At 32.0% G+C, this 25,994-nt stretch overlaps 1 protein-coding gene and 3 pseudogenes across 1 annotated transcript in view; 2 read left to right on the forward strand and 2 right to left on the reverse strand.

Annotated features, from left to right (window-relative positions):
• Nucleotides 1-1,147: 1,147 nt before the first annotated feature.
• VWDE (von Willebrand factor D and EGF domains) overlaps nt 1,148-25,994 on the reverse strand; it is a 63,934-nt gene continuing 39,087 nt past the window's right edge. The window contains 13 exon segments of the mRNA XM_015589403.1: nt 1,148-1,153; nt 1,259-1,366; nt 6,438-6,529; nt 7,271-7,363; nt 7,451-7,490; nt 7,492-7,547; nt 10,736-10,845; nt 12,420-12,501; nt 13,079-13,174; nt 16,165-16,260; nt 16,341-16,384; nt 16,386-16,434; nt 22,231-22,371. Of these exon segments, the coding sequence (XP_015444889.1) occupies nt 1,148-1,153; nt 1,259-1,366; nt 6,438-6,529; nt 7,271-7,363; nt 7,451-7,490; nt 7,492-7,547; nt 10,736-10,845; nt 12,420-12,501; nt 13,079-13,174; nt 16,165-16,260; nt 16,341-16,384; nt 16,386-16,434; nt 22,231-22,371 (1,013 nt within the window).
• LOC112479782 lies at nt 4,550-4,668 on the forward strand (annotated as a pseudogene).
• On the forward strand, nt 6,833-6,970 carry LOC112479895 (annotated as a pseudogene).
• LOC112479726 lies at nt 15,142-15,995 on the reverse strand (annotated as a pseudogene).

Genomic DNA, 25,994 nt, shown 5'->3' on the forward strand with positions numbered 1-25,994 from the left:
GGATGGAGATAATATGCCATTGACTTTATAAGAAAGGATTCGGATGATAAAGAGATGTATAAAAATAAAATATAGAGAAGTAACTTAGTTTAGTATGTCTAAATGAAGTTGAAAATTTTGAGGTCACTGGATATTCTATGCCATAAAAATCTCACATAAAATAAAATAATAAATATATTTAGGCTGCCTTCGAACTGAGAACTTAAGGTTTTTAAATTTATTTTTCTCAACAATAGCTGATCAAATAATTTTTGTTTTCTAGTTTTCAAACCATAGTAGTATTACAATCTCTTTTTTTCTTCAAAATGGGGGGCCATTTACTTCCAGGTTGAACACCAGTGCTAAGAGAAAAACACACATATCTTCACTTTACCTCTAAGCCAGTCTAATCCAGTATCATACTTAAAGAAGAAAATTTCTTATCATTTTTCAACTTATAGTACTCTAGCACACGTTGATGTTTGTGACCCTTGGACTTTTTGAAGTGCTAAATATCTTATAACTGCTTTTTCAATTAAAACTAATACAGATGATCTTTAAGCAATTTTTGAGAGTTCTGCTACATTTTTTATGTTTATTAGAGCCATCCTGATATGTATAAGAATTAGGACTGAAAAAAATAATCTCAGCTGTTAATATTTAGAAATTTAAGATTGGAGACCAAATAACCTTATAAGCAGAGATATGATCACAGAAATGTTTAAAATAGATGTTTATGTAGCACTGGCCTTACAAGTAAGTGTGGAGCAATTTCAGAAACTCTAAGAAAGCTTCTGTTTTTCCTTTGCTTTCTTGACTTCTGAAATACAAAGAAATCTGCATTCTAATGATGTGAAGAGTTTTTTCTTGCTTTTCCTGAAATGTATTTTAATGGGGAGAAAACGAAGAGAAAGAACTACTATCAGGGGAAAAAATGAGTATAGAAAGGCTTTAGTGGCACATGATCCACCAAAAATGTTTAGGGAACCCCCAAATCAATGAAGTAGTGATTCATGAATTTTAAAGTGGTAGATTTTTTTTTAGAGGAGTGAGGGTGGCCTTTTAATCTAACATTTTACCAAAATATAAATTAATAGCATCTTAAATCCATATTGTGGAATATTTGCTCTCTTTCAGCTTTAGTGCCATGAAAGGCTACATTTGATGGTCATATCTACACATCAAAATTTCTTAAGTGTACATCAAAATTTTGAATAGTAAGATAACTCAATAATATGATTTTATTTTTAGTTTTAAAGACAAATAATAAATAAAATACCTGTATTTTATTTTCACATTTGACTCCAGAATATCCAGTGTGGCAAGAACACACATTGTAAAATACACATCTGCCTCCGTAAAGACACTTTTGATTGCAGATTGTTATGATTACCATCTATTGACACGTTCTATTCCAGTGGTCTTAAGCCATTCAACAACTGCACTACAAAAATAATCATAAGAATCTATGAATGACCAATTGCACTCCCATCTTCCTGCAACCAGGGTGTGTGCGCACACGCACACTGACACACACACATCCAAAAATAAAACACCCCAAACTCAACACAACAGTTTTATAATTCTATAAAGACATTTTAAGGTAAACAAAATTTTCACTGGCTACATTTTAAAGAATTTAAAATATATCTTTGTTTTCTTTAGAGAGGTGATTCAAACCAGTAACAAGATAGCGTTCATAATTTGCTTCTTAACAATTTAGCAAAAATTTAGTATTGGCCAGTATATGAAAAAATAGATAATTTTATATACCATAATTAGAAGTTTAAAGTATAACAACTCTATTGAGAACTCCTAAAGATTTTCACATTATCTGTACTAGAAATTTTTTCCTTAAAATCTCTCCTAATGAAATTTAAAAATACTTCTATTTCAATCTCTCTCTCTCCCCCACCCTCTCTCTCTTTTTCTCTCTCTCATTTAGCTATTGTCTATCTACATCCCCACCTATCAATAGAAAATTCTCATAATAGCAATAACTTCTAAATAACTAAAATTTTCCACATAGGAGGAGAAAGGTCAAATGAATTATAGTGTTTGTATTGTGGAACTTAACATATCACTTAAAATTATGTTTTTTAAGGACATGGAAGTATTTTTAAGAAATACTATGTGAAATTAAGCATAATATGAAATTATATACAACACAGTTATTTTTCATGGAGGAGTATTTGCTTCAATAGCTCACATTGGAAACTGACATAATTCAAGATAATATTCTCTTTGGTATAAATGCAACATTGAAAGGTTACATTTTCATTAGTACTGTTGTGCTCAGGTGGGTCATGTAATGCACAAAGCTCCACAGCTATGGAAGCACTGTTCACATCACAGACTTCATAGATTTAAATATTTATTAAACAATTTTTCAGAAGATAGCAGTAAGACATCTTGTTCAAATAATGTCATCAATATTTAGACAGTTTCTGGATAGTTGGAAATACACATAAAGGGGAGAGCATTTGAGATCTTTCTTCCTCGCATATCTCTTCAGTTTGACACAAATAAACTCATAAATATTCTCTACAAGTCTGGATGTTTCTTATGTTGGCATTTACTTGGTGTAGTGAGTCAGGATTCCAAAGAAGCCCACCCAGGATTACTCTGTGAAACCACATCTGTGCTAGGTCTAAGCTGGGCTCATTATGCCGCACTGGCTCCCCACCTTGCATCAGGTAAACTTGGGTGAGTTTCTCTTTGAATTCTAGGCTTCTTTGCTATAAGTAGCAGGCCATGACTTTGAACTGTTCTAAGAAAACTCTTGAGGTGGATAAGAGTTGAGATAACCCAGGGAAAGGAAAAAATAAGTGTGTGGTCTCTTTTAATTTTGGCTTTTTAATTGAATTGCTTACTGGGAGTTTGAACAAAATCTTTGCTGGTTAAATGAGAGACTGAAGTCTCTTTAGCTCTGAAAAGAAATAGACACTTGCTTTCCCAGACTGAATAACCAATAGGGCGATGACAGTTGTTTCAGACCCCCGAGTCCAGAGTGGCAGAAATAGGCACGGCAAGGTGTGCAGTATGGTAACACCACAGATCTAGAGAAGCTCTTGAGAACCCAAGGGAGAAGGGCAGGACATCCTGGAATGGTTAGCTGAAACAGAGAGGGGGAGGGAAGGAAGGAGGTAGGGAGAGAGAGAGAAAGAGACCTGTGCCTTTGAAAGCCTTGTGTTTCTGGTGGAGTCTGGTGAGATCTCTCTGGTCATTGCTAAAGTACTCTTAGGTGACTAAGAACCTTTGTAGTATTGTCTGAGGAAAAATTTCCCCTAGGTCATAAAGTGGTCCTATAAGGACATCCACCATATTTGGTTCATACGAAGACATTGGTTTTCTCTAGAAGTTTGTTCAGACTATGGATCTCAAAATTAACATGGGAAATCATGCCCCAGAGGCTGACAAGTTCCACGACGATCAACCTCCCATTAACTCAGATGACCAAAATGAAGATTCTTTGATACTTCTAAATTAATTTTTGCAGGAGAGGAGAGGAGACGGGGGAGATAGATGAAGTACAAGGGGTCAAACATGTGACAGAAAGACCTCTAACTATGGGTGGTGAACACACAATGCAATATATATATGCCTTACTGTTGAATTGTACACCTGAAACTTACCAATGTCATCATAATAAAATAAATAAATAAATAAATAGAATTGCAAATCTAGTCCCTAAAAAAATATTTAATTAATTTTTGCATGCACAGTTAGAAAAAGCCAGCTATAAAATTAGGCAGAATAAGTAGAAAATATATTTAATTGGTCTCTCAAAGTTTAAAAGGATGACAGATAAATAGATCAACCTATGATATTGTTTATGCGTCAATTAGATTCTTTGAGGTATTAGAAATGGTTGTCCTTATTTTAAAAGGGAAAGGTCTTTTGGAACTTGACTAGTCAAGGACAGATATAAATTATAAATGCCTCCAGGGCAAGATTTTGAGCCAATTGTTCTTTTACAAACTAGTGAGTTTTTATCGTGTCTGAAAGGTCTCTGTGTCTGTCTGTACATGTGTGTATATATATGTATGTTGTAAATGTGAGTTAATTTTCTACCTCCAAATGGTATTGTTAAAGTTAATTTAAAGGCAATCGCTTATAAGAATTGGTATTCTAAAATTCTCAGAAATATAGAAACTAACTGAAATGTTTTTCATGTTCATGTGATATGAAATTAATCCTTAGTAAATAAAAGCTAGCTTAAGTTTGTTGGTTTAGGTAAAATAGACATATCTTTATTTTGCCTGGGTTTTACAAATATAAGTCCATGTTAATAACTGACTTTTGTCTATGAAAAATGTTTCTAGGGGTTATAAAATGTCCAAGCTGAAGAATGCTATTTGCTACTTTTTAATTTTTATTAGAAAATGAGGTTTTAAGAAGGATTAAATTTTCAGTATATGTAGGAATAACTTTGTAGTGTTTCAGAAGAGCCCCTGGAATACCTCAAAAGATTTTAAATTGCATGGGAAGGATTATAAAATAAGCGATGAAAACTTCCATGGTATATTATATAGGTAAACAATAGTTGTAAATAAAAAAATTAGTTGGAGTCTGTGGCCATGCCACCCTGAACGTGCCTGATCCTGTCTCATCTCAGAAGCTAAGCAGGGTCGGGCCTGGTTACTACTTGGATGGGAGACCACCTAGGAAGACCAGGTGCTGTAGACATTTAAAAAAAAAAAAAGTTGGGGCTATGGAAAACCCAAGATGGCCACTTGGCTCTTTCTTGCTCCCTGGCTTCCCATTTTTTAGTTTTGGCATTCCTTCATCCATCTCAATGCATTTAAGCTGCACTTAGATGAAGAAAGGAACTTATGAGCTGACATTATTGAAAGAAGACATCTTACACTATTGCCAAGGTTTGATAGAGTCGCTTCAAGAAAATGCCAAGTTGGTAAGTGCTTCCTATCACAGCAAGCTCCCAGCAGACAGCTATCCCAAAACAGTGACGACTCCTGTGTACCTATGGATTGATATTGAACTTAGAATCCATTCAAAATAAATGAATGAACAAAACAGAAACAAACTCTTAGACATAGATTATAAACTGATGGTTGCCAGATGGGAGGGGCATCAGGGGACTGGGTAAAAAAGGTGAAGTGCAAATTGGCTGTTACAAAATAGTCATGGAGATCTGAAGTACAGTATAAGAGATATAGTCAATAATATTGTAATAACTGTGATGTCAGGTGAGTACTAGACTTATTGGAGAGATCACTTTGTCAGTTATATAAATGTCTAACCACTATGCTATTATATACCTGAAACTAACATAATATTGAATGTCAGTTGTAACTAAAAAGTAAGAAAAGTTTTAAAAATATACCTAAAGGTGCTGCAACGTGCAAAAACATTGTGCATATCTTCAGGCTGTGTGTAGAGTACCTCCATTCATAGCCATTGGAGCATATTTCCACATTAATATGTTTTTAACATCTCGTCATTCTTTCTCACGGTCACATAGACTTCTCTCCAGAATGAGTAGCCCAAATTTAGGGTGACAGCTTTTTTTCCCCAAGCATTTTATCACAAATAACTTCCAATGTAAATTCCAGTGAGAATTATTGATTTCTGAGCACAAATTTCTTATATTACTAGCATTTAATAAATTCTTTGATATTTTTCTAGGATGAGAAATGTATAAATTATAATAGTAATTACTATTAAAATAAAGTCTAAGAGTCATGAAAATAACATGTAGCATCTCTGATACATGGAAACAAGTATGGTTCATAAGCTGTTGAAAAGCAGGGCAGTATTTCCAGTAAAAAGGCATGGTCATTTTATAACTGCGATTTCAGTTTACTATACACTTGAATCAACAGTTTTAAAATTATGTAATTATTGATCATTTGAAAATATTTTGGGGGGATTTCTAGTTTTCTCATTAATATTTTAACATGTTATTTCAAGTTTTCATAAATTTAAAAATTACATAAAATTTGATTTTCCCCTATACCCTGAGATCACATCTATGTAAAAATGTATGACTAAAACTAAATGGAAATATATTAAAATACTAAAATTATAACATAAATTAGTTCTGGGTGGTGGAATATAGTGATTAATTTTAAAAACCTCATATTTTCTATGATTTCCATGATAAATATGCATTTATCTTATGATATGAAAAGATATTTAAACCATATATTAAAAACCTTCTTTGGTGTACCTGAGAGAACTTCCCTGGCAACTCGCAGACCATAATTTATGTTGCACAAAATATTAATATATTATACCATACTTTATTTCTATTAAATGGGTATAAAAATGGATAAGATTTCCTTTTATTTCTAAAATCATTTTGTTCATGGATCAGCATGCTGTGATTTTTTTCCCCCATATGGGTTTCTCCTAATGCTATACTTTCTTTAATAATTATAACAGATTTGGGTTCAGATCATAAAGTAGAAAACAAATTCTGTAGGCTTACATATTTGACACCGCATTCCTTCCCACGTAGTAGGACAATAACATATGTTAGAAGCAATACATTCACCACTGTTTTTACATTTCTGAAAGCAGATAGCTGCAAATAGAATTATAAACAAGTTAAAAATATAATTTACTAGTCATAACATCATAAACTACGAAAAATTTCATTAAAGAAAAAAGAGACAGTTAAAAGTTAAATATTAAAGGATCTTTTCCCTTAATATTTTATCAAGAACTTTTTCAATGTCACTATTTATTCTTGAAAAACATGATTTTAATAGTTGTGTAATGTTCCACTAATAGAAATCACTGGAAAATACAGTGTACCATCTTTCTCTGCTAACTTAAAAGTATGAGTTGAAAAGACTTGGCATTTTACTCTCTATTTCAAAAATTTGTCGATGGCCATGCCACCTTGAACAAGCTCGATCCCCTTGAACAAGTCCGATCCCATTTGATCTCAGAAGCTAAGCAGGGTTGGGCCTGGTTAGTACTTGGATGGGAGACCACCTAGGAAGACCAGGTGCTGTAGGAGTAAAAAATTTTAAAAAAGAGATTGTAAGCTGACAAGGTCCTTGCAATTTGTGAGGTCAACCAAGGGTTGCCTCACCTAAAAAAATTAAATAAAGATAAATAAATATACATACATACATACATACATACATACATACATACATACATACAAACAAACATTTCAAAAAGATGTTTCCTAAAATAAAAAAAAAAGTAAGCAAAAATAAAAACAAACAAAAAACAAGGAAAATACTATTTGTTTTAAATTCTGATTTATGTTAAGATAATATAGGTTTAAGCATTTTAAGAGTATTTCTCTTATGTCTGCTGCATTGTTTCCCTCTCCAACCAGGACAATAGCAAATGTTTGGTCCTACATATTTTCCTCCGTTCATGCACATGAGATCACAGATATCTTAAGGTGAAAGAATGAAATATCAGCCCTTAAATAGCAATATTGTTGCTACTTAATGTGTTTGCTTTATACTTAGTGTTGTCTTACCTTTTTGGCACCTCCTACCAGTGTATCCTTCATGACAGGCGGCACACATTATTTCTTATGCAGTGGCCACCATTCTTACAGGGAGAGTGACAGATAGCTAAAAGAATACATGGCAGGAATCTGTGAATATTACACATTCAATTATTGTATACTACGTATTGCATTCTGTGCTTGTTATCTACAGGGGCATAAGGCAGAGAGATGCACTATTAAAATAAAAGATCAGAACTGCAAGTCATTATAACTATCCTTTCTAAATCATAAAATACAATGCTTAGAGCTATCGGCTGCTAATGAGTTAGCACAATTTGAAATTTATTGGTGAAGTGTTCACAACTAATGGGGTCTTCGGTATTATAGTGCATATATTAGGAAACTTGTTTTAATGTTTCATCATACTTTGAAGTAAAGAGTGTAATGATCTGGTCAAAACCAGTAAAATAAGTCAAAACCTAGCTCGAAATAACAATGTATTGTTCCTGTGAAAATCAGAAAAATCTGAACTGTCACATAATATTTAGAAAATACTTTTAATTTTTAAATACTTTTAATGTTTAAATATCTACTGAGGTGATATATGCAGAACACTATATGTGACATCTCTGTGACTGCTTGGTAAAAATATTTTTAAACATAAATTCTCTTTGTTAAGAATATTTATTGAATAATCTTGAGTATGCTGTAGTACCTGATATATCTATGTATGATACTACAGAATATATCTATGTGTATTATTCTGCTCTATGAAGTTTAGAAGTTGATATTTATCATCTTTTATGAGAGGATTATTTTGCTTCATATTTTCTCCCACATTTGAAAATTAAATACCACTATTTTAAAATTAATAATTCATAGGTAATTTTTAAATTTAATTTTTCAAAATGATAAATAAATGTATTTTAGTTTGTGTCTTAAAAATGAATGTCAAATTAACTGGTTTTGGTAATAGGGCCATTGTAGACTGACTTCATTTTTTTAATTAAATACACATTTAATATTTATTAAAGCTGCTTTCTTTATTTCCAGACATGGTTAGGAAAATACAACTGACTTCAAATTGATTTGTAAATAAAAATAATAGAGCACTTTATATATAAAAACAATATAACTAAATGATTTTCACATATGGATAATTGTCACTATTTTAGACTGAGCCTTTTCTGGCTAACACTTGAGCCTACTTTTTCTGGTGTTTTTATTGCTATTTTTTATTATAGAAAAATGCTTTAACATTTTCTGCTTTTAATTTTTATACAATTTAAGATTATTTCTATTTATTAAGAAAAATATATAGCCTTGCTATAACCAATACTCATCTATTCCACAAAACTTGAGTATAGAGATAAATACATTTATACAAGAAAGTATATGTAATAAAAGTAATATAGAGAAATGGCATAAAACTTAGGCTTGGTAATGCCCATCCCTAATTCCATTTTAGGAAAAGGAGGTTTAGGAGAAAATCCACCTTCTCATATATATTTAAGAGATCTATAGGCTTCAGATAAATCCATCAAACTCCAAAGTGAGCCAAGTAATCTGGCCTCACGTTCTGTGTAGAACAGGCTCATGGCATTCAAGGAATAAAGGAAGTTGGAAGATGTATTTAACTATCTCTCCAGCCACACGTTTTAGGCCTCACTTATTAATAATGTAGTTTTTAACTCTTTCATGATGTCTCCAGCTCAATTTCTATCTTCCTCTTTTTAAATCTTATAGAATATACAGTGTGTGATCCTCATAATTTACTTTTAACCATACTCTGCCTTAATTTATTCAATTGCTTTCAATGCATGTACCGTCTTCCTTTCCCACCATTTGGGTTACATCAGGCTCACAAATGGATGTGATCTAATAATAATAAAGACCATGTTTTTATTTCTTTTGTATCTTCTGTAACATGTCTTAATGACAATAATACTATTACTTAATGGTAGCTTGCCATGTGCTGATTTTATGTGTAGGCAGTCCACTACATGTCTCACTTGTATCTCATAGCAACTGTCTGATTCAAACTTGAAAACCAAGATTCCTGAGGCCTGTAAACTAAGTAAATTTCCAAAATCTATGCCAGCTAGAAATTTGTAGACTAGCTAATTTTGAAAGCTGTTAACATGACATATGTTCAATAAATAATTTTTAGTTCAACTTGGTAATTTAGAGATTTCCCTCCTTTTCCAGTTATACAATTGGCATATAAATTTTAAAGAACTTTTCTTACTGTATCTTACATCTGCTGTAAGTATAATATGAGTAATGTATAAGCTTTTAATTTCCTTTCTTACATTCTCTACTCAACACTATATCTATAACTTGTAAATATGGGTTTCAGCATAGTCTCCTAGTTTTCAAGATTTGCTTTAACTTTATATTTACTTCCTTCCATTTTGCAAACTGGTTACTTAAAGGAAATCTAAATTAGAGAGACTTATTTCCTATGCTCACATATCTAGTAGTAGAATGATGTTTTCTCTGCTTCAATTACAATCTAAGACTCCTGGCCAATCTTCAAAAAAAAATGGCATCAAATTAAAGTGTAACATGTCAAGGAAAGTATAGATTCCAGGAATTAAATTATGACATGTTTTGACATGCTTTTACTAAAAATCTACCCTACATAAACTCAAAAATATGAAGATGCAGAAAATACACTTTAAATTTCATTTATTGACATTAATTCATGCCTACACTGACAGCTTCAGGACATGCCCATTATTCTGGAAAAACAAACAAAAAACAGAAAAATCTGTAGTATTCACTACATGAGGGAAAGTGTTATAATAACAGGCCATGATCGGGGTAATGATGCATCTTTATGTTCCCATATTACCTTGTATAGTGCTGTGCACAGCTGGCTGTTCGTAAATGTTTAATGAAGCTAAAATAAAGAGAGATCATGAGATAATAATGGATATTAGATTGACCACAAACCAAACATTTTTGCTGTGAAGGCAACACAAATGACAATTTCGTTACAATTGATTGGAAGGGAACCTTGCTTTTTTGTTTATACCTTGGTCCTACAAAACTTCAAGGTTTGACAACTGCCAAGGCTGTAAGTCTAATATTTGTGTTATAAATATAATCTTTTTTCAAAATAATGCTGATATGTTTTTGTGAATTCATCATTTGGTGGCCAAACCTGCAACATCACAAGAAAGAAAAAAACTAAATAACATCTTTCCCTTTGGAACTTGTTTTTTTTTTTTTTTTTGTATTTAGTCAGAGCTCTGTTTATGTCTAACTTTTCTTTTGCCTTTTTATTTATAAAGAAAAAATAATTACCATTCCAACACCGTGCGCCAAAGTATCTATTTGGACAGAGGCAAGTGTTTGGTTTATTACAGGAACCACCATTGAGGCAAACGGGGTCACACAAAGCTAATGAACAGCAGAAGGGAGAGAGACCATAAAAGTTTTATTATTTACAAAATGAAAGCTGCACGGAAGTACAAATGGTGCATAATGAAATATTTTATTTTTACTGCAAGTAAAACCCATAACCTATAATTAATTAGACTTTGCCAAACATAAGAGGAATGAAATAACTGGGTAATAGCTTTGTAAGTCTGTTCATTAAGCTTACAAATAGTACCAAGCTTAGAATGTGGAGGCTGTGATTAGAATTCAGAATGCCATCAGTAAGCTGAACAAATGACTAGAAGTTAGGAGAGGACAATTCAATAGCACAAACAGAATGGTCTGTAATCTGCTCAAATATGTGCGGTCACGTGTTCCTCTTTAAGTCTCCTTTCTGATTCAAAAAGGAACGCTGCACTCAAGTCCTAGCACACTCAAAAAAAATTATTTTTGCTTATTTACCTTTGTTGCATCTTGAAAGTCACCCCTAATTCCATTTTCCTTTTTTAAAATTAAATATATTGGAGTAACATTGTTTAATAACATTATGTAGATTTCAAGTGTACATCCACATAATACAACATCTGTATACTCTTTTGTGTAATCACCACCCAAAATCTAGTCTTCTTTTTCACCATATATTTGACCCTCTTCATCTTCATCTTCTCCCCAACCTCCTTCTTTGATAACCACCATTCTGTCGTCCATATGTTTGTTTTGTTTGTTCATTTGTTGCTTTTTGTTTTATGTCCCATTTTTCAACCCAGTTTTTACCCATTCATCTCCATTTTCACCATGCCTATTGCAAACCACTAAGATCATAGAATAAAAATAAAGGTAAATTGGAATCGTTCATATTTTCAGCTATTATCTAGCTAGCAACCCAGTTTTTACCCATTCACTTTAATATTTTTTCTTCTAAACTGTACTTACCAAAACTAATTTTCCTCTTCTGTGCTACCATGGAACTGTACCTTAATTGCATTACTTGTTATAACCCAATTTTTATCATACTCTTTTTAATAATTGTATCCTGTGTCTCTTTAACTAATGATATGCTACTTAAAATTAGGGCAAAATCAAATAAATCTTTGTTTCCTTTGCATCATGCTTCATGCATAGTGGCAAGCTACAAATGTTGAATTAAATCTATGTTGAGAAAATTTACTAGATGCCAAAAAAGTAAGTCTTATACATGATAAATAAATGGAATAACATGATGGTGTCCACTTAACTCAGAATTGCTTGGATAGTTAATAAATATAATACCTGTGTTATAATTTTTAAAAAAACTTGAAAGAGTTCTGGAAATGCAACACAGCTATATTTCTTTCCACCATTAGGCAAATGGATGAAGAAAATATTTTAAAAAAAATATTGGTTGGGTTGGATAACATTATAGCTGAAATATATTCTAGGGTCTAATACAAGAAGAAAAATAATGAAAATGAAAGATAGATTTACATGAAATAAAAAATTTATACCAATCTTGTCAGATTAGTTTTGTGTTTTGCGGGGTACAAGTTTTTACAACATTGGCTCATTTTAAATTTCTTTTACTTGACAAATTTATTGAAAACATTTCTGATTTTACCTATACTACGGGTGGGGTCCATACCAGCCAGGCTTGCACTGGCAAACATCTGGTGTAAGACATTCACCTCCATTTTCACAATGCTTGTTACAAACCACTAAGGTCATAGAATAAAAATAAAGAAAGGTAAATTAAACAGAATTGGTCATATTACTAGCTTTTACATACCTAGAAAATAGCTGCCAATCATATCCTCAAATTAATAAGATTAGAGAGAAAGATAAAAATAATTTATCCTTTGGCTTTAAATGGTCTCCAGTTCTCACATTCTGTTATTTATTTGTTTTTAGCTAATGGAGATAAGGAAAAGTAGAAAACCATTGAACTGAATAGTAAACAAGAAATGGCCATTTGGGAAACTTATTAGTTACTGATGAAAGTAATCGCAGATATAAATGAGATAAATTTATATGCAATTTAACAAATCTGAATTCTTTTATCTCAAAGAAATAGTCATGATAGGGTCAAGAAGACAGTTACTTCTAAGAACAAACTTTTTTGTCTTAGCATTGGCACCCAGAGTTCCAGTTGTATGCAGAATGCTAACTGTTGTAATAAATCATAAATTTATGTTTTTTTACTTAGGGGTTAGGTTTATATCGGTTAGCACTAAAACCATTAACTATTCGAAGGAGCAATTTCATTATATTAGACTGCAAGAGAGCTTTGTTTACTTATTTCACACCTTGGTCCCACAAAACCATAAGGACACGTACAGAGATTTCCATCCAAGCAGGTGCCACCATGTTGACAAGGTGGGCTGCAATGTTCTGCAGACACAAATTATCTTATTAACTCAGCTCTTAATTTAAAAAAAAAAGTCAGTTTATGTTTATGAAAGCTTCTCATAAGAGCAAATTACAGTAAGCTCAGTTCTCTTTTACTATGATATTTAGTTCTGTGAGATTGATTGAGTTCACAGTCTGAAAACACCTACAAATCATCAGCATGGTTTAGTTTATTAAACTTGGGGTTAACTGGATGGAAATATATGATCTTAGGTTTCTTCTGAAAAGAGAAACTTAGACTTATGCATTCTTGCCCTATGAATTACAACACTTTTACATTTCATAATTATTTTAGTATGCTATTATTTGAATGTTTCTGTTAATTCACTCTAGATTTACTTTGTTAATTTGTATCTTATCAGGAAAGCATTTAATGTGGCTCTGTTTATTAATAATTATATTACATATATACTTATTCTGTGCTTCCAAGGAACTGTACATTAATTACATTACTTATTATACAACATATTTTTAAAACATTATTAAAAAAATAACTCATTTGTTTTTTAAAATATCCATTTAAGGAATACGATTTTATAAACTCTCCACTTAAGATTTCAACCAAAACAAGATTATATGATTATAGACATGTTTTTAAAAATTACTTTTCAGGTTTCTTCTTACTTCATGATATCTTCTATTTGTTGGTATTTCACAGTTTTTTGAAACCACGTTTGACAAGTTATTCAATAATCAGTTGTCTTTTGCTTGAATATTTGTAGGGATATGGCACCTTATAACTAAATCTAAAAAAAGATAATTTTATCAAAGACAAATAAACTATTGCTCTTTGGAACCCTGATTTTAGAAAAATTTTTTAAATCTTCAAATAAATTAATGTTTTTAAACGAAAACAGTTCTATTTAATTTGTAGAGTCAAGTTGTTTATTCTCGATTACAGCATTCAACATACAAATTACATTCACCTCTTGGTAAAATAATGGCATCCTGCCACTTCCCTGGGAGTTAATCCAGACAGAATTATTCCTGGACAATCTTTACCTACATGTCTACCAGCAATTGCCCTTTCCCTTATTACAGTGATATATAAACTCTCTATTATGCAGAAAATTGGAAAATGGTAGTTTTTCGCTCAACTCAGTAGCTATATACAGTACAGCACCATTGATTTGTCAGTGGATTTGATATCTTTTGAACTCCAGATGAAGATCTCACATTATTTAGCCTGTTTCTGATGATCCCAAAGTCACTTGAGAATCTGGCAGTGTCTCGCCATCACCGATTTTTGCTGGACAGTATTATGAGATAGAGAAGGTTTGCTAAGTCTTTCCTGGCCCTGAGCATTCACTCTGAAATAGTTTATTTGAATAAGGTCTTGACACATTTGCTCTTTATGTTATTCTGTAGGCTCAAAATAAACAACACAGGAGCTTCAGTTTGCTCATCCATATTTCCTAAATTTTCTATAATGAAAATGTATTATTTGTGTAAAGAAAGTTATAAAAAAATACTAACAAAATAAAAATAAATAAATAATAAAAATAATAAGTAAAACACAGGGTGTTTGGATACCAAGAAAACAGTAGTCTACTGTGGTTAGAAGTCAGGCTGGCAACACTTAATAATTGAGTATAATTGATAACACCTTTTGCAAAGACAATTTTGCCCAAGTTTTATATATTATCACTAGTTTGAGTTTTCTTGCCTTTCTCTTTCATTACTAGAGTCACCAGATGAAAAATTTTAAACATTTAAAAAATAACTGTTTTGGAGTAAGTCACCATCCATTCCACAGATTTCCGCCAGTTTCAAACATAAAGAGGAACAGTTCAGACAAGAATGATCCTTGCTGCACACCTGCCAACTCATACATCCTCCTTTTTATTTCAAGAGGCTCCTGCTTGAACAAAAGTTACAAAGTTAATCACAATTTGGAGTTCCTGACACAGCTAATCCCTGCTTGGTTTTCAAAAAACAGAGATCTGTCTTTAATTCCCTTTGAACAAACCTTCAAAGTGGAGATTTTTGGCCCTAAGCTCCTCTTCAATATCATCTATTGCCCACTGGTGATCTGTCAGCTCCAAAGCTTCCCACTCTGTCTTGAAAGCTTTGTTGGTATCGGAGGGCATGTCCATGGCAGCTCTAGTCAGCTGCTCCTGCATCATCTGTAATTGGTCAATGGCATTATCTTGGCCCAGAATCAGAGAGTAAATTCTCTAAAGCTCAAAGACATTGAGGAAGTACCAGGATGGAGAACTCACCTAATCATCTAATGTGAGCAGTTAGATTCCTTGATGTAACATAAGCTTATAACCGAAGGACAATGGAAATGGGACCTCGGTTGTGACAAAGCCTGACAATATCATGTCGTTCCATCCACCAATAGGAATCATAAGGAGAACATTTGTTACGTTGCCTTTCATCACATCTGTGAGCACAGTAGGGTCAGTCATAGAAGAAAGAAAAAGTACTACCTTTCTTTTATTTATTTTTTTTGAAAAATCTATACTTTGGGTTGTTAGAGTAGTATTTCATGTCAAGAAATACTATTTGGGAATGTATTTTCCATTTTCCCTGAGGACTCTGCTTTGAATTCCAGCTTGACTGTCAGAGACTTGTTTCTGGGTTAGCTTCTTGTCACTCTGCAGCAGGATGAACACTTACTTAATGGTGGATCATGCCTACAAAGAAGGTGATGATCAGATGGGTAGGACCACCCACAGAGGTGGATGTTGGAGTTGTGCAGCAGCTCCTGCCCACCATCTTCACAGGGCACCATCTTTCTGCCAGGTGTAGCTGTGTTTCTCTTCTCTCCTTCAAGTTTGCCTCTAGGCCTTCTCATGCCCCAATAAATTATTTTTAATAAAGATTAAAAATTGTTGACTCCCTCACCAGCATTAATGAATATATATTAGTATGTATACAGTAAAACTGAATTATTTTTTAAAAAGGTTTTTAAAAAAATACTGTTTTGTTTTGGCTCTATTATATGATTTAATTTTAATTATTACCTTCATCACAAGTTGCTCCACCATGTCCTGGGAGACATTCACAAATGTTAGGCTTAATACATTTTCCATTATTTTTGCAATCAGGGTGACACATAGCTGTATAAAATAAAGCTCATGGTTAGAAATATCAATTATCAATTAAATTAATTTTACAAACTAACAGGTGCTACACCTACCAGTTTGATAATTAGAACCAGTGCAACCAGGTTTACATTTGCATGTTTGGGGCAACACATTCCCTGCTTTTTCCACATGGATGTCTACAAATGGCTGCAAAAATCCAGAAAAAAAAATCAAGAAAAAAAATTGTTAATACAGTATGTACATGTTGCCCATAACCTTAGTTATAATAAAAGTAAAATTATCTGGAACTTTCAAAATTTGGTACTGTTATTAAACAGTAACCACTATATTTATCTATAAATTATTTTTCTCCTTGTATTTGTTTTTCTACTAGCACGACTGAAGAAAATTAGTAACAGGGTAAGAAAGTACTATATGTGCTAATTACTTACTCCCATAACAAAATCTATGTTGGAGATGGCTGCTAACCATTAATGGGATTAATCATTTTCGGAGAACAATGAAGTTTCAGATACTAGTCAGGTAAATGTTGATAAATGGCAAAAATAATCAGAATTTTAAAGAGCAAGATGCCGGGAACATATAAGTTTATTATTTGTATTCTTTAAGCTTTTCTAACTACCTGATATATTCTATTAGGTATTTAACACTTCTGAGGTAACCGAAACACACAAAGTTGTTTTATTTGTTAATAATAAGGAATTTTATATTATAAACATGTAAGTATTGAAGGTTATTATTATCATTATTCCTACAGAAAAAAATAAAATAAAATAAAACAAGAGTTTCTCTAGCTAATACCGAGAACAAAAGAATATGCCAACAACTCTATTGCTTAAGTTGGTCTCAAACAAATCAAAATACAAACAAAACAAAACAACAATAAAAAAATAGCTTCTGTTTTGTCAAAGCCAAAAATTTGATTTGCATCAGAGAAAACAATGCTGATGATTATGAAAAGAAGTAAACACTTTTTTTTTTTCAAAATTAACATGATGCCCAACTTGTTATATTCTCAAGAGCTGGAGGAATTACAGAGAGGCCTGGTTTCTGCGAATAAGCACATATGCCAGAATTAGTAATTTATAGTTCTAAATGTCCACTTTGAACTTAAAAGAACCCAGACTACAATGTTATTCACATCTCTAGTTTATCTCTTCAGCTGCTTAATGCCAGAAAACTCAGTTAGCTCTCTAAGGCTCTGCTTTCTCATCTGTATAATGACAAAAATTACACCCAGTATGTGGAGTTCCTGTGAATTATATGACATAATTGATATAGGATTTTTCCAAAGAGACTAAAATACAGTAGATAATAAATATATGTATAATACATCATATAGTTATAATATTACTTAATATTAACATTTAAAAAAATAACTCAGAAACATCCACGTTAATTTTTTAAAGTGTGAAGAGAATACAGACAAATAAATAAAATGAATAGAAATTAGTGAACTAAAAGGAGTAAATAGAAATTAATAAATAGAAAAATATCTTCTTAATTATGTGAACTAGATAATTTTATTTGTATCTTCTGAAGAGTTTCATACTACCTCTGCAATTGATGCCATCTCCATAATACCCAAGTGGGTAGCGTCCACATCGGAAGGGATTAGCTGTGGATGGCACACAGGAAACACCAAGAAAACAAGACAATTCAGCACAAGTTGATATTTTAGTCAATCCAGGTTTTTCTGGCAAAATAGTGATGGCTCTAGTAACTGATGATGCAAACCCATCCTTATGCTGTGTGTAACCTTGGGGAGACTTGTTAGTTAATTTGAGAATTATACCTTCTTGCCTCTGTTTGGATGGCGCCCTGGGTAATACCCTTTACTTCGCCATGGAAACGGTTTGTGTTAATGCTTAAAGAACTATGGTTGTTCATTGAAATTTCCAACGCCCCCAGGCTAAGATTTGTACTTAGAGTATGATCTGCATATTCAAAACCTGGTATCTTATGGGAAGTAGCCTTCATAGAATCAATCATTTGAGTTGTAGCTGATTTTAGTAAGAAGTGTGAGATGTTGGTTGTGTCCAAGCACTTTTTGATAGTAGCAGGACTGTGGAAAAAGCTTGCACCAATTAGTGAATGCTCTGTTGATGATGACTGAAAATTTATATCTAAGCAACCAGAAAAGAAGAAATGTTAGTAACATTTATAAATGTTCTGCTCTACCTACAATATTTAACATTAAGTAATTTATTCTTTCATTGATTATCTATTACATGTATAACACTATTCTAGGAGCCGTGCAGTAATGAAGAATCATCACACGTTTCCTATTTTCAAGGAACTTATAATCTATTTGGATACACAAAATAACACAGAATGTTAAACAGTATAAAATTTAAACAATAAGTAATAATTTTAGTAAAGTTAGAAATAGCCAACAAATATTTATTAGGCTCAAAGCAAAAGAAAGCGCAGCCCCATCCTTGAGAAACAGTGTTGTCAGGGATATAGACACATGAGCAACTCTTTTTAACAATCTGTGATCACTACTATGAGAGTGACAGCTATGAAACTTATAGGAGTGTAAGCGAGTGAACAAGTAATTTTGCCTGAAAAGAGAAGGACAGAAATTAAATGCTTAAATGAAAATTAATTGGTAAATTATATAAATGCTATTTTGTATGAGAGGCAAAGAACTGTAGCTCTAATCATTTTACCAATGTGACAAAATGGAATTTTATATCCCTGTCTTTCTTGATAGTTAAAGTGGAATTAAACATTGTAGATTTTTGGGCAGTGAAGGGGGGTCACATTTTTCTCTCTTCCAGGATGTTTTACTTTCTTTATATAATAACTCTTTAAAACGCTTTTTTTTAGCATAGAAGTGATTAGACATGTTTCCCTTTTATACTTTCTTCTGTCAATTTACAGTTTCATTTTGCATTGTTTTCATGCACAGCTCTTCTCAAAACCCTTACAATGTGAAAAAACAGAAGACCAGACCAAATTAAAACCAGAAAAGACAGAAGAAAACAAATGAAAAACAACAATAAAAAAATAGTACTTAACATAATTGACAAACAGAAACAAAGACAATAAAATTTTTGGTAATTCTGAGGACTTCATAAATCACAGAAAGCATTCAGGTTCAGATTAATAGCAAAGCAAGAGTGCACCAAATATAGCCCTAACAGAAATAAGAAAAAAGCAGTAATCACAATACAAAGAGCAAGAGGACCTTGGATCAATCCTTGGGTGAACTGACTAAATGCCCTGCTCTAGAATGTCTGGGGCAAGTCAATGTCCTTTTCCCCAGCCTCTCTATGCTGAAGGACTGCTTCCTCCCACCCCACACTGCTTCAAATGAATCATCTCTCTAGGAGAGTTTTTGGTATTAGAATTGGAGGAATAAGTAGGAAGAATTGGAGTTTTGGATTACAAAAAAAATAAAGCAGAAAAAAGGAAGAAGTATATATTAACAAAGGCATATTAGTAAAATAAGTTTTCTTCTAAAATTTTATATAATGACTTTAATGTTCATATTAAAGTATGCATCAGAAATACCTTAAAAATTACAAAATAGAAGAATTGTGAGAGAATTTACCTTACCGATATTAAAGTGTTTTATAAAGCCTAACTGATCAAAACAATGCATTATTGTCATAGAAAAAGACTATTAAATAATAAAAACATAATAGGAAGCTCAGAAATATAGCTCAATACATCACTGTTTATTCATTCGGAGGAAAAAAGTGTTGGGCCTCTAACTCATGGCATAAAATAAATTCTAGATGGATTAAAAAAGTAAATATAAAATAATAGATAATCTATAAGAAAATTAAGAGATATGCATAACTTCTATCTCTTAATTTTTCATATTGTAAAGTTTTTTATTTTCCCTGTTGTAAGGGTTCTGAGAAGAGCTGTGCATGAAAAGTTTGGAAATCCTTAAAAATGGAAGCTATAAATAAAAGCTGTCATAAAAGATGCCTATATTTGACTATATAAAATTTATAATATTTCTGCATAAAAAGACAACATAGATAAAGGGAAACCACTGAGATAAAGAAGATAATTTCAAGTGCATATAATGTAAAGTACTCTTACAAATCAACAAGGCATTACAGAAATTACCAACAGACAGTTAACAGAAAACAAGTGTAAATGATTATTTGAAAAAAAAAAAAATAGACAACCTTCAGCAAGTTCTAGCTAGTAAAAACAAAAAAGATACAACTAAACAACTTTGGAGATGAGAAAAGAGAAAAAGCTACATATATGAAGATAATTTTAAATTATACAAGAATACTACATATAATTTTAAAGTAAGAATTTGAAATCATGATGAGATACATGGTATTTTTTACAAAATCTATATGATTAAATGGATTGAAGAAGTGGTAGAGTAGTTGATAGAATAATTACCATGAGAGAAAAAGAAAATCTAAACTACCTCCCAAAATGATGCCTGGAAAGACTATCTAATGGAAAAACTTTTGCCAAATAATCAAGGAAAGAATATTTTACAAAACCGTTGCAATACACAGAGAGAGATGAAAAGTTTTATAAATATTTGATCAGAGTGGCATAATTCTATAGTTAATATTATTTATGAATATGTATTAAAAAGTTTAAATAAAACTAACAAACTAAATGCAGCACTGTGGTTGTATATTACTACATTAGGATTAAATAGACTTGTATCTCTAGTAACATAATTACATTACAAAATTAATTTATTAATGAAGAAAATAATATAGAATAATGTTGAAAATATAATTTGAAACATCAATTTTTGATTGAAAACATTCTGAATTAGTCTAAAGTTAACAGAAATTATAGCAAGTAATAAATATACTGAAAAAGCATTTGATAAAATTTAAAACCCTTCCTGATTTAAAACCAAAGAGAATTCTAAGAAAGTGACAAAGAGAAATCCCTTAACTGGATGAAGGGTATCTAGCAGAAACATATAGTGATATCGTACTCAACGAGGAAACATGAGAAGAATTTCCATCAAAATCATTAAGAAATAATGTTAATTCATCCTTACACTGGAGAGCTCAACCACTACAATGAGATCCTAAGTCTGAGAGCTAAGGCTCTACAATTTGATAGCTGTTTTAAATCTTTCTTCTGTAATTTACGAACACTGTAAATCTGAACAGATAACACATCTATGCCTCTGTTTACTCATCTGTAAAACAGAAATAATAAGTTACTGTATATAACTATTATGATAATCGAATGAGAAAATATATAAAAAATATTTGCCCAGTGCTAAAACATCATGAATATAAACCAAATCTTAGTCACTATTATGATAAGAAAGTAAAAGAGATAAAGCCACTATTTGCAAATATATTGCCTAGCTATAGAATCAAGAAAGAAAATAAACTATAAAAACAGAGTAAATAATGTTGAGTCAGGCAACTGGATGCATGAATAACCTTAAAATCAAGATAGCTTTTCCTATATTGCAGTGATCAACAATGTCTTGCAAATGAACAATTGCAATAATATCTTGCAAGACAAACAGTTAAAGTTACAAAATGCAAAGGCTTAGAGAAAGCTAATGTGAAATGTGCAAGATTTTTATGAAGACAATCATAGAATGTTATTGAATAAAATGAGAATTATAAAAAAGCACTATAAAAAGGAAAAGGCTTTGTGAAACAATGAGCTTCTTATTTCTGTTAGGGTTTGAGCAGATGTTGAATGACCAGAGGTATGTCAAAAGTAAGTTTGAAATGGTTAGTTCCAACTATAAGCTTCTTTGAAACACCTTAAATAATTATATCATTTGTCTATTATACCACAGGAATCATTTTTTTCTAAAATATAAGCCGGAGAATTCAATAGATTAGCAATAAAAAGAGTAATTTGTATACTGTATTATGTAATATTAGGCGATCTAATTACCTAATACTTTATATAATATTTTAAGAATAAATATATTGGTCTTTCTGGAAAACACATGGGAGGTGTTGCTTGTCATTAGATTTTAACTAAGACTTTACTTACTAGAAGCATTTCTGATTGTTGGCTTAACACTCCTCTCTCTATGTCTGGCATTTTTATTATCCTCCTCCTTTGTTATACTTTTGTCAAATTGTGTGAGAACCACAGTAGGTGTAGTAAATGAATGTAAAAACTGTACTTTAACTGTAAATATCTACATGAAAAACAGATCAAACTATTATAAAACCATAGCACTGTGGATAAAAATATACAATAAAAATGTTACTTGGTTTGAACTCTGCAAATTAGATAAGAGAACTAGCTTAAATGTCACCTCTTCTGCAAATCCTACTGTTATGGACTGAGTTGTGTTCTCCAAATTTATATATTGAAGTTCTACTCCTAAATGTGACTATATTTGAAGATAGAGACTTTTAGGAGGTGATTAGGGTTAAATGAAGTCATAGAGTGGGGCTTTAATCCAATAGGATTAAAGTCTTTATAAGAAGAGGAAGAGACACAAGGAGAGTGTGTACACAGATAAAAGGCCATGTGAGAACACAGTGAGAAAACAACCATCTCCAAGCCAAGGAGAGAAGCCATAAGCTAACCCCGCTAACACTTTCATTTTGAACTTCCAGCTTCCGGAACTGTAAGAAAACAAATTTCTGTTGTTTAAGTTGTGGTCTTCTGTTATGGCAGTCTGAGTTAATACATCTTCCTATAGTTCCACTCACCCACCTAATCTATTTCTTCCCTCTGTGTTCTTCTTCAGAATATTGTCTTTCATGATACTGACTCTTATGTATCTCTTTCTTGCACTAGCTGGCAACCTCAAGAATAAGAATTTGCTGTATTTACTTTTATATTCAAGAATATGCTGTATTTACTTTTATATTCAACCTCAAGAATAAGAATATGCTGTATTTACTTTTATATTCAATAACTATTATAAAACTAAGTAAACACTACCAACAATAAGAAAATATTTTGTATTAACAAGCATCTTCCTAAAATATACAAATGCCTTTGACAGAGTTGAGAAACTTAATTACTCATGTAAATGGGATTTGATTCAACTTGCTTTCCTCTTAAATTCCACTTGATAAAGGATTTATTGAGCAAATGGGCTTCTGTTTGGAAGAGATAGCTGTTAGATCACTTTAGTGCATAGAGTAGAAGATGTGAGTACTCAGGCCTGGGTATTGAGGGGGAAATGTGAGTAGCTGAACTAGTAGGGAATTCCCCTTATCATCTTGCACCAGGTTCCTCAAATCTGTTACGTCCAGTGCTGGACAGGCCCACCCCAATTTGAAGCACAAGGTGATATTATATTATTATGTATAGTTTTTTAAAAATCAAAATAGGATCTCATTCAAGATGATACCAAAGATATAGTTCTTTGACACTGTCTTCTATAATTTACTTTTTTCTATTAAGTTTTTAAATGTTGGTTTCCATCATTTTTTTGTCCCCTCTTTTCTAAGTATTATTCCTGGGCAATTTTATCCATGACTGATGTTTCAAAAAATTGTAACTAAGTAATCTTCCCTCTTGAGCTCCACTTAGAATTCCATACTCACCTCAATCTCTATGTATCCAAATGGAATTCATTATTTTTCCCCTCCAAAACTACTTCTTCCTTACATTTCATATGTGTCTTAGTCAGCTTGGGCTGCCATAACAAAATACCATAGACTGAGTGGCTTAAACAACAGGAGTTTATTTTCTTACCATTCTGGAGGGTGGGAAGTCCAAGATCAAGGTACAGGGCCATTGGATTCCTGGTAAGAGTTCTCTTCCCAGATGGTCATCTCTCTGTGTCCTCACATGGCAGAGGGTGAGCAAGCTCTATGGTGTCTCCTCTTATAAGGACACTAATCCTATTGAATCAGGACTCCTCCTTTCTGATCTCATTTAACCTTAATTACTTCCTTACTCCAAATATAGCCACACTAGGGTTAGGGCTTCCATAACAATATGAATGCCAATTCTACAAACTCATTTGCCTAAACCAAACACTTGAAATTTAATAACTTTCCTTCACCATGCTGATCCCAATTACTGATCAAGTGTTATCAACTTGCATCTTTAGTGTCTCTGTCATAAATTATCTCCTCAACTTAGGTCAGAATATCTTCATGTCTTTCCTATGATATTGTCTTAACTCTTCTTCCTATCTTCAGACTTACATAGTCTTTTAACCACAAGTAGTCCATCTTTTACGCTGCTTTTATATAGACTTCTTCAAATGTAAACCTTATCCTGTTTCTCACAGTTTCTTGGTAGTCTGGACACTGGCTACCTCTCTTGTTTCAACTCCTGTAGCAGTCCTCCTTCCCCCTATGCTTCACGTGCCCAAGGTGTGCGGTGATGTTTGTGTGTGTGACGCCTCTGTACCTTTGCTCTTGCTGTTTCCTTTGTCTAGAATGCCTTTCTCTCTTGATCAAATATATCAGATTTAGCTGTAGTGACACTTCCTTTTGAAAACTTTTCCTTACTCCTCCTGGTAGACATAGATTCCCTATATAGTATTCCTACTATTCTCCCTAGGCATTTCTATAAAAAACATAGACCACCATATTGAACTAGGTGATTACATGTCATATTCCCTGCTATCATATTCAAAGATATTAAGTCAAAGGACATATATTTTGACATTTTCTGCGTCTAGCTTAATGCATGACACTTAATGCATACATACTGAATGAATGCATGAGTAAAAGAGAAAATGGAAATGAGTGATCTAAATTAATTAAATTCAGAAAAAAAACATTTTATGTAAGAAAATAAGGACTTTTACCATGAAATATTTTTCCATCTCCATAAAATCCTTTTGGATATGAACCACAATGGTAGGAAGCAAAGGTATCGAGGCATTCTATTCCTGGAAAGCAAGGCTTGGATTCACACTCATCAACATCTTCCTGGCAATTTTTGCCTAAATAAAATATAGGTTGAGTGTTCAAATGATTTAGATTGAAAAACAATATATGTCCAATCAAGTGCTCATTATTTGGTTTCTTTTGCTGTTTACGTATGTCCTCCTAACTCCCCAAAAAAGTTGTTATACTGTTTTTAAAACTTATTATATAATTGAATATAAAATAATTAATTAGATTCTATTTAATATTAAACCAGATCTTCAATTACATAAGAATTTCCCTATACATAAGAAGACTTCAGAAGTCCATTAATATTTTAGGGCAAAAAATTACTATATTACAGTAGTGATTTGAACTTTGTTTAAAAATTCAGTAACATATATATTTTTAACTTATTAGAATGGTTGCCTGCTTAACTTAAGAACTACTTATTCAGTCTCATATTTCATTGGCTGTGAAAATCCATGAAAATCTCAGTGTGCTGGGACAATCAGTCTTTCCTCAATAAAATTTTTGAGATGAAGTGTTGTACTTTGAAATGTTTAACAACTCTTTTGATTGAATAAATTCATAGTCATAAATGGATGGTAACTCATTATAGTAAAATCCATGAAGTCATCAACATTTGAATTCTTCCAAATGTATTCTGTAGCATAATAGTCCCAAATGAAAAAATTGTTATTTTAAAATGCTGAAGAAAATTAGAGAACAACTAAATATTCTTCTTAGTTCTATTATAATGTTAAAATAAATGCCTTAAAGAGAGATATCAGATCAATAGCTGCGTATTTTCTTATTTAATATTTACATCTATTTAGATTAACTAAAATATTAGCATGAGTTTTTTAAAAGCTCTGGGAAATTAAAGGTTGTCATTTATATATTTGAGATTTCTGGAATCAGACATTTTAGGACAATTAAGAGTTAACAAATATGTGAACA

Source organism: Pteropus alecto, unplaced genomic scaffold (genome assembly GCF_000325575.1).
Source record: "Pteropus alecto unplaced genomic scaffold, ASM32557v1 scaffold21, whole genome shotgun sequence".
Classification (NCBI taxonomy): Eukaryota; Metazoa; Chordata; class Mammalia; order Chiroptera; family Pteropodidae; genus Pteropus; species Pteropus alecto.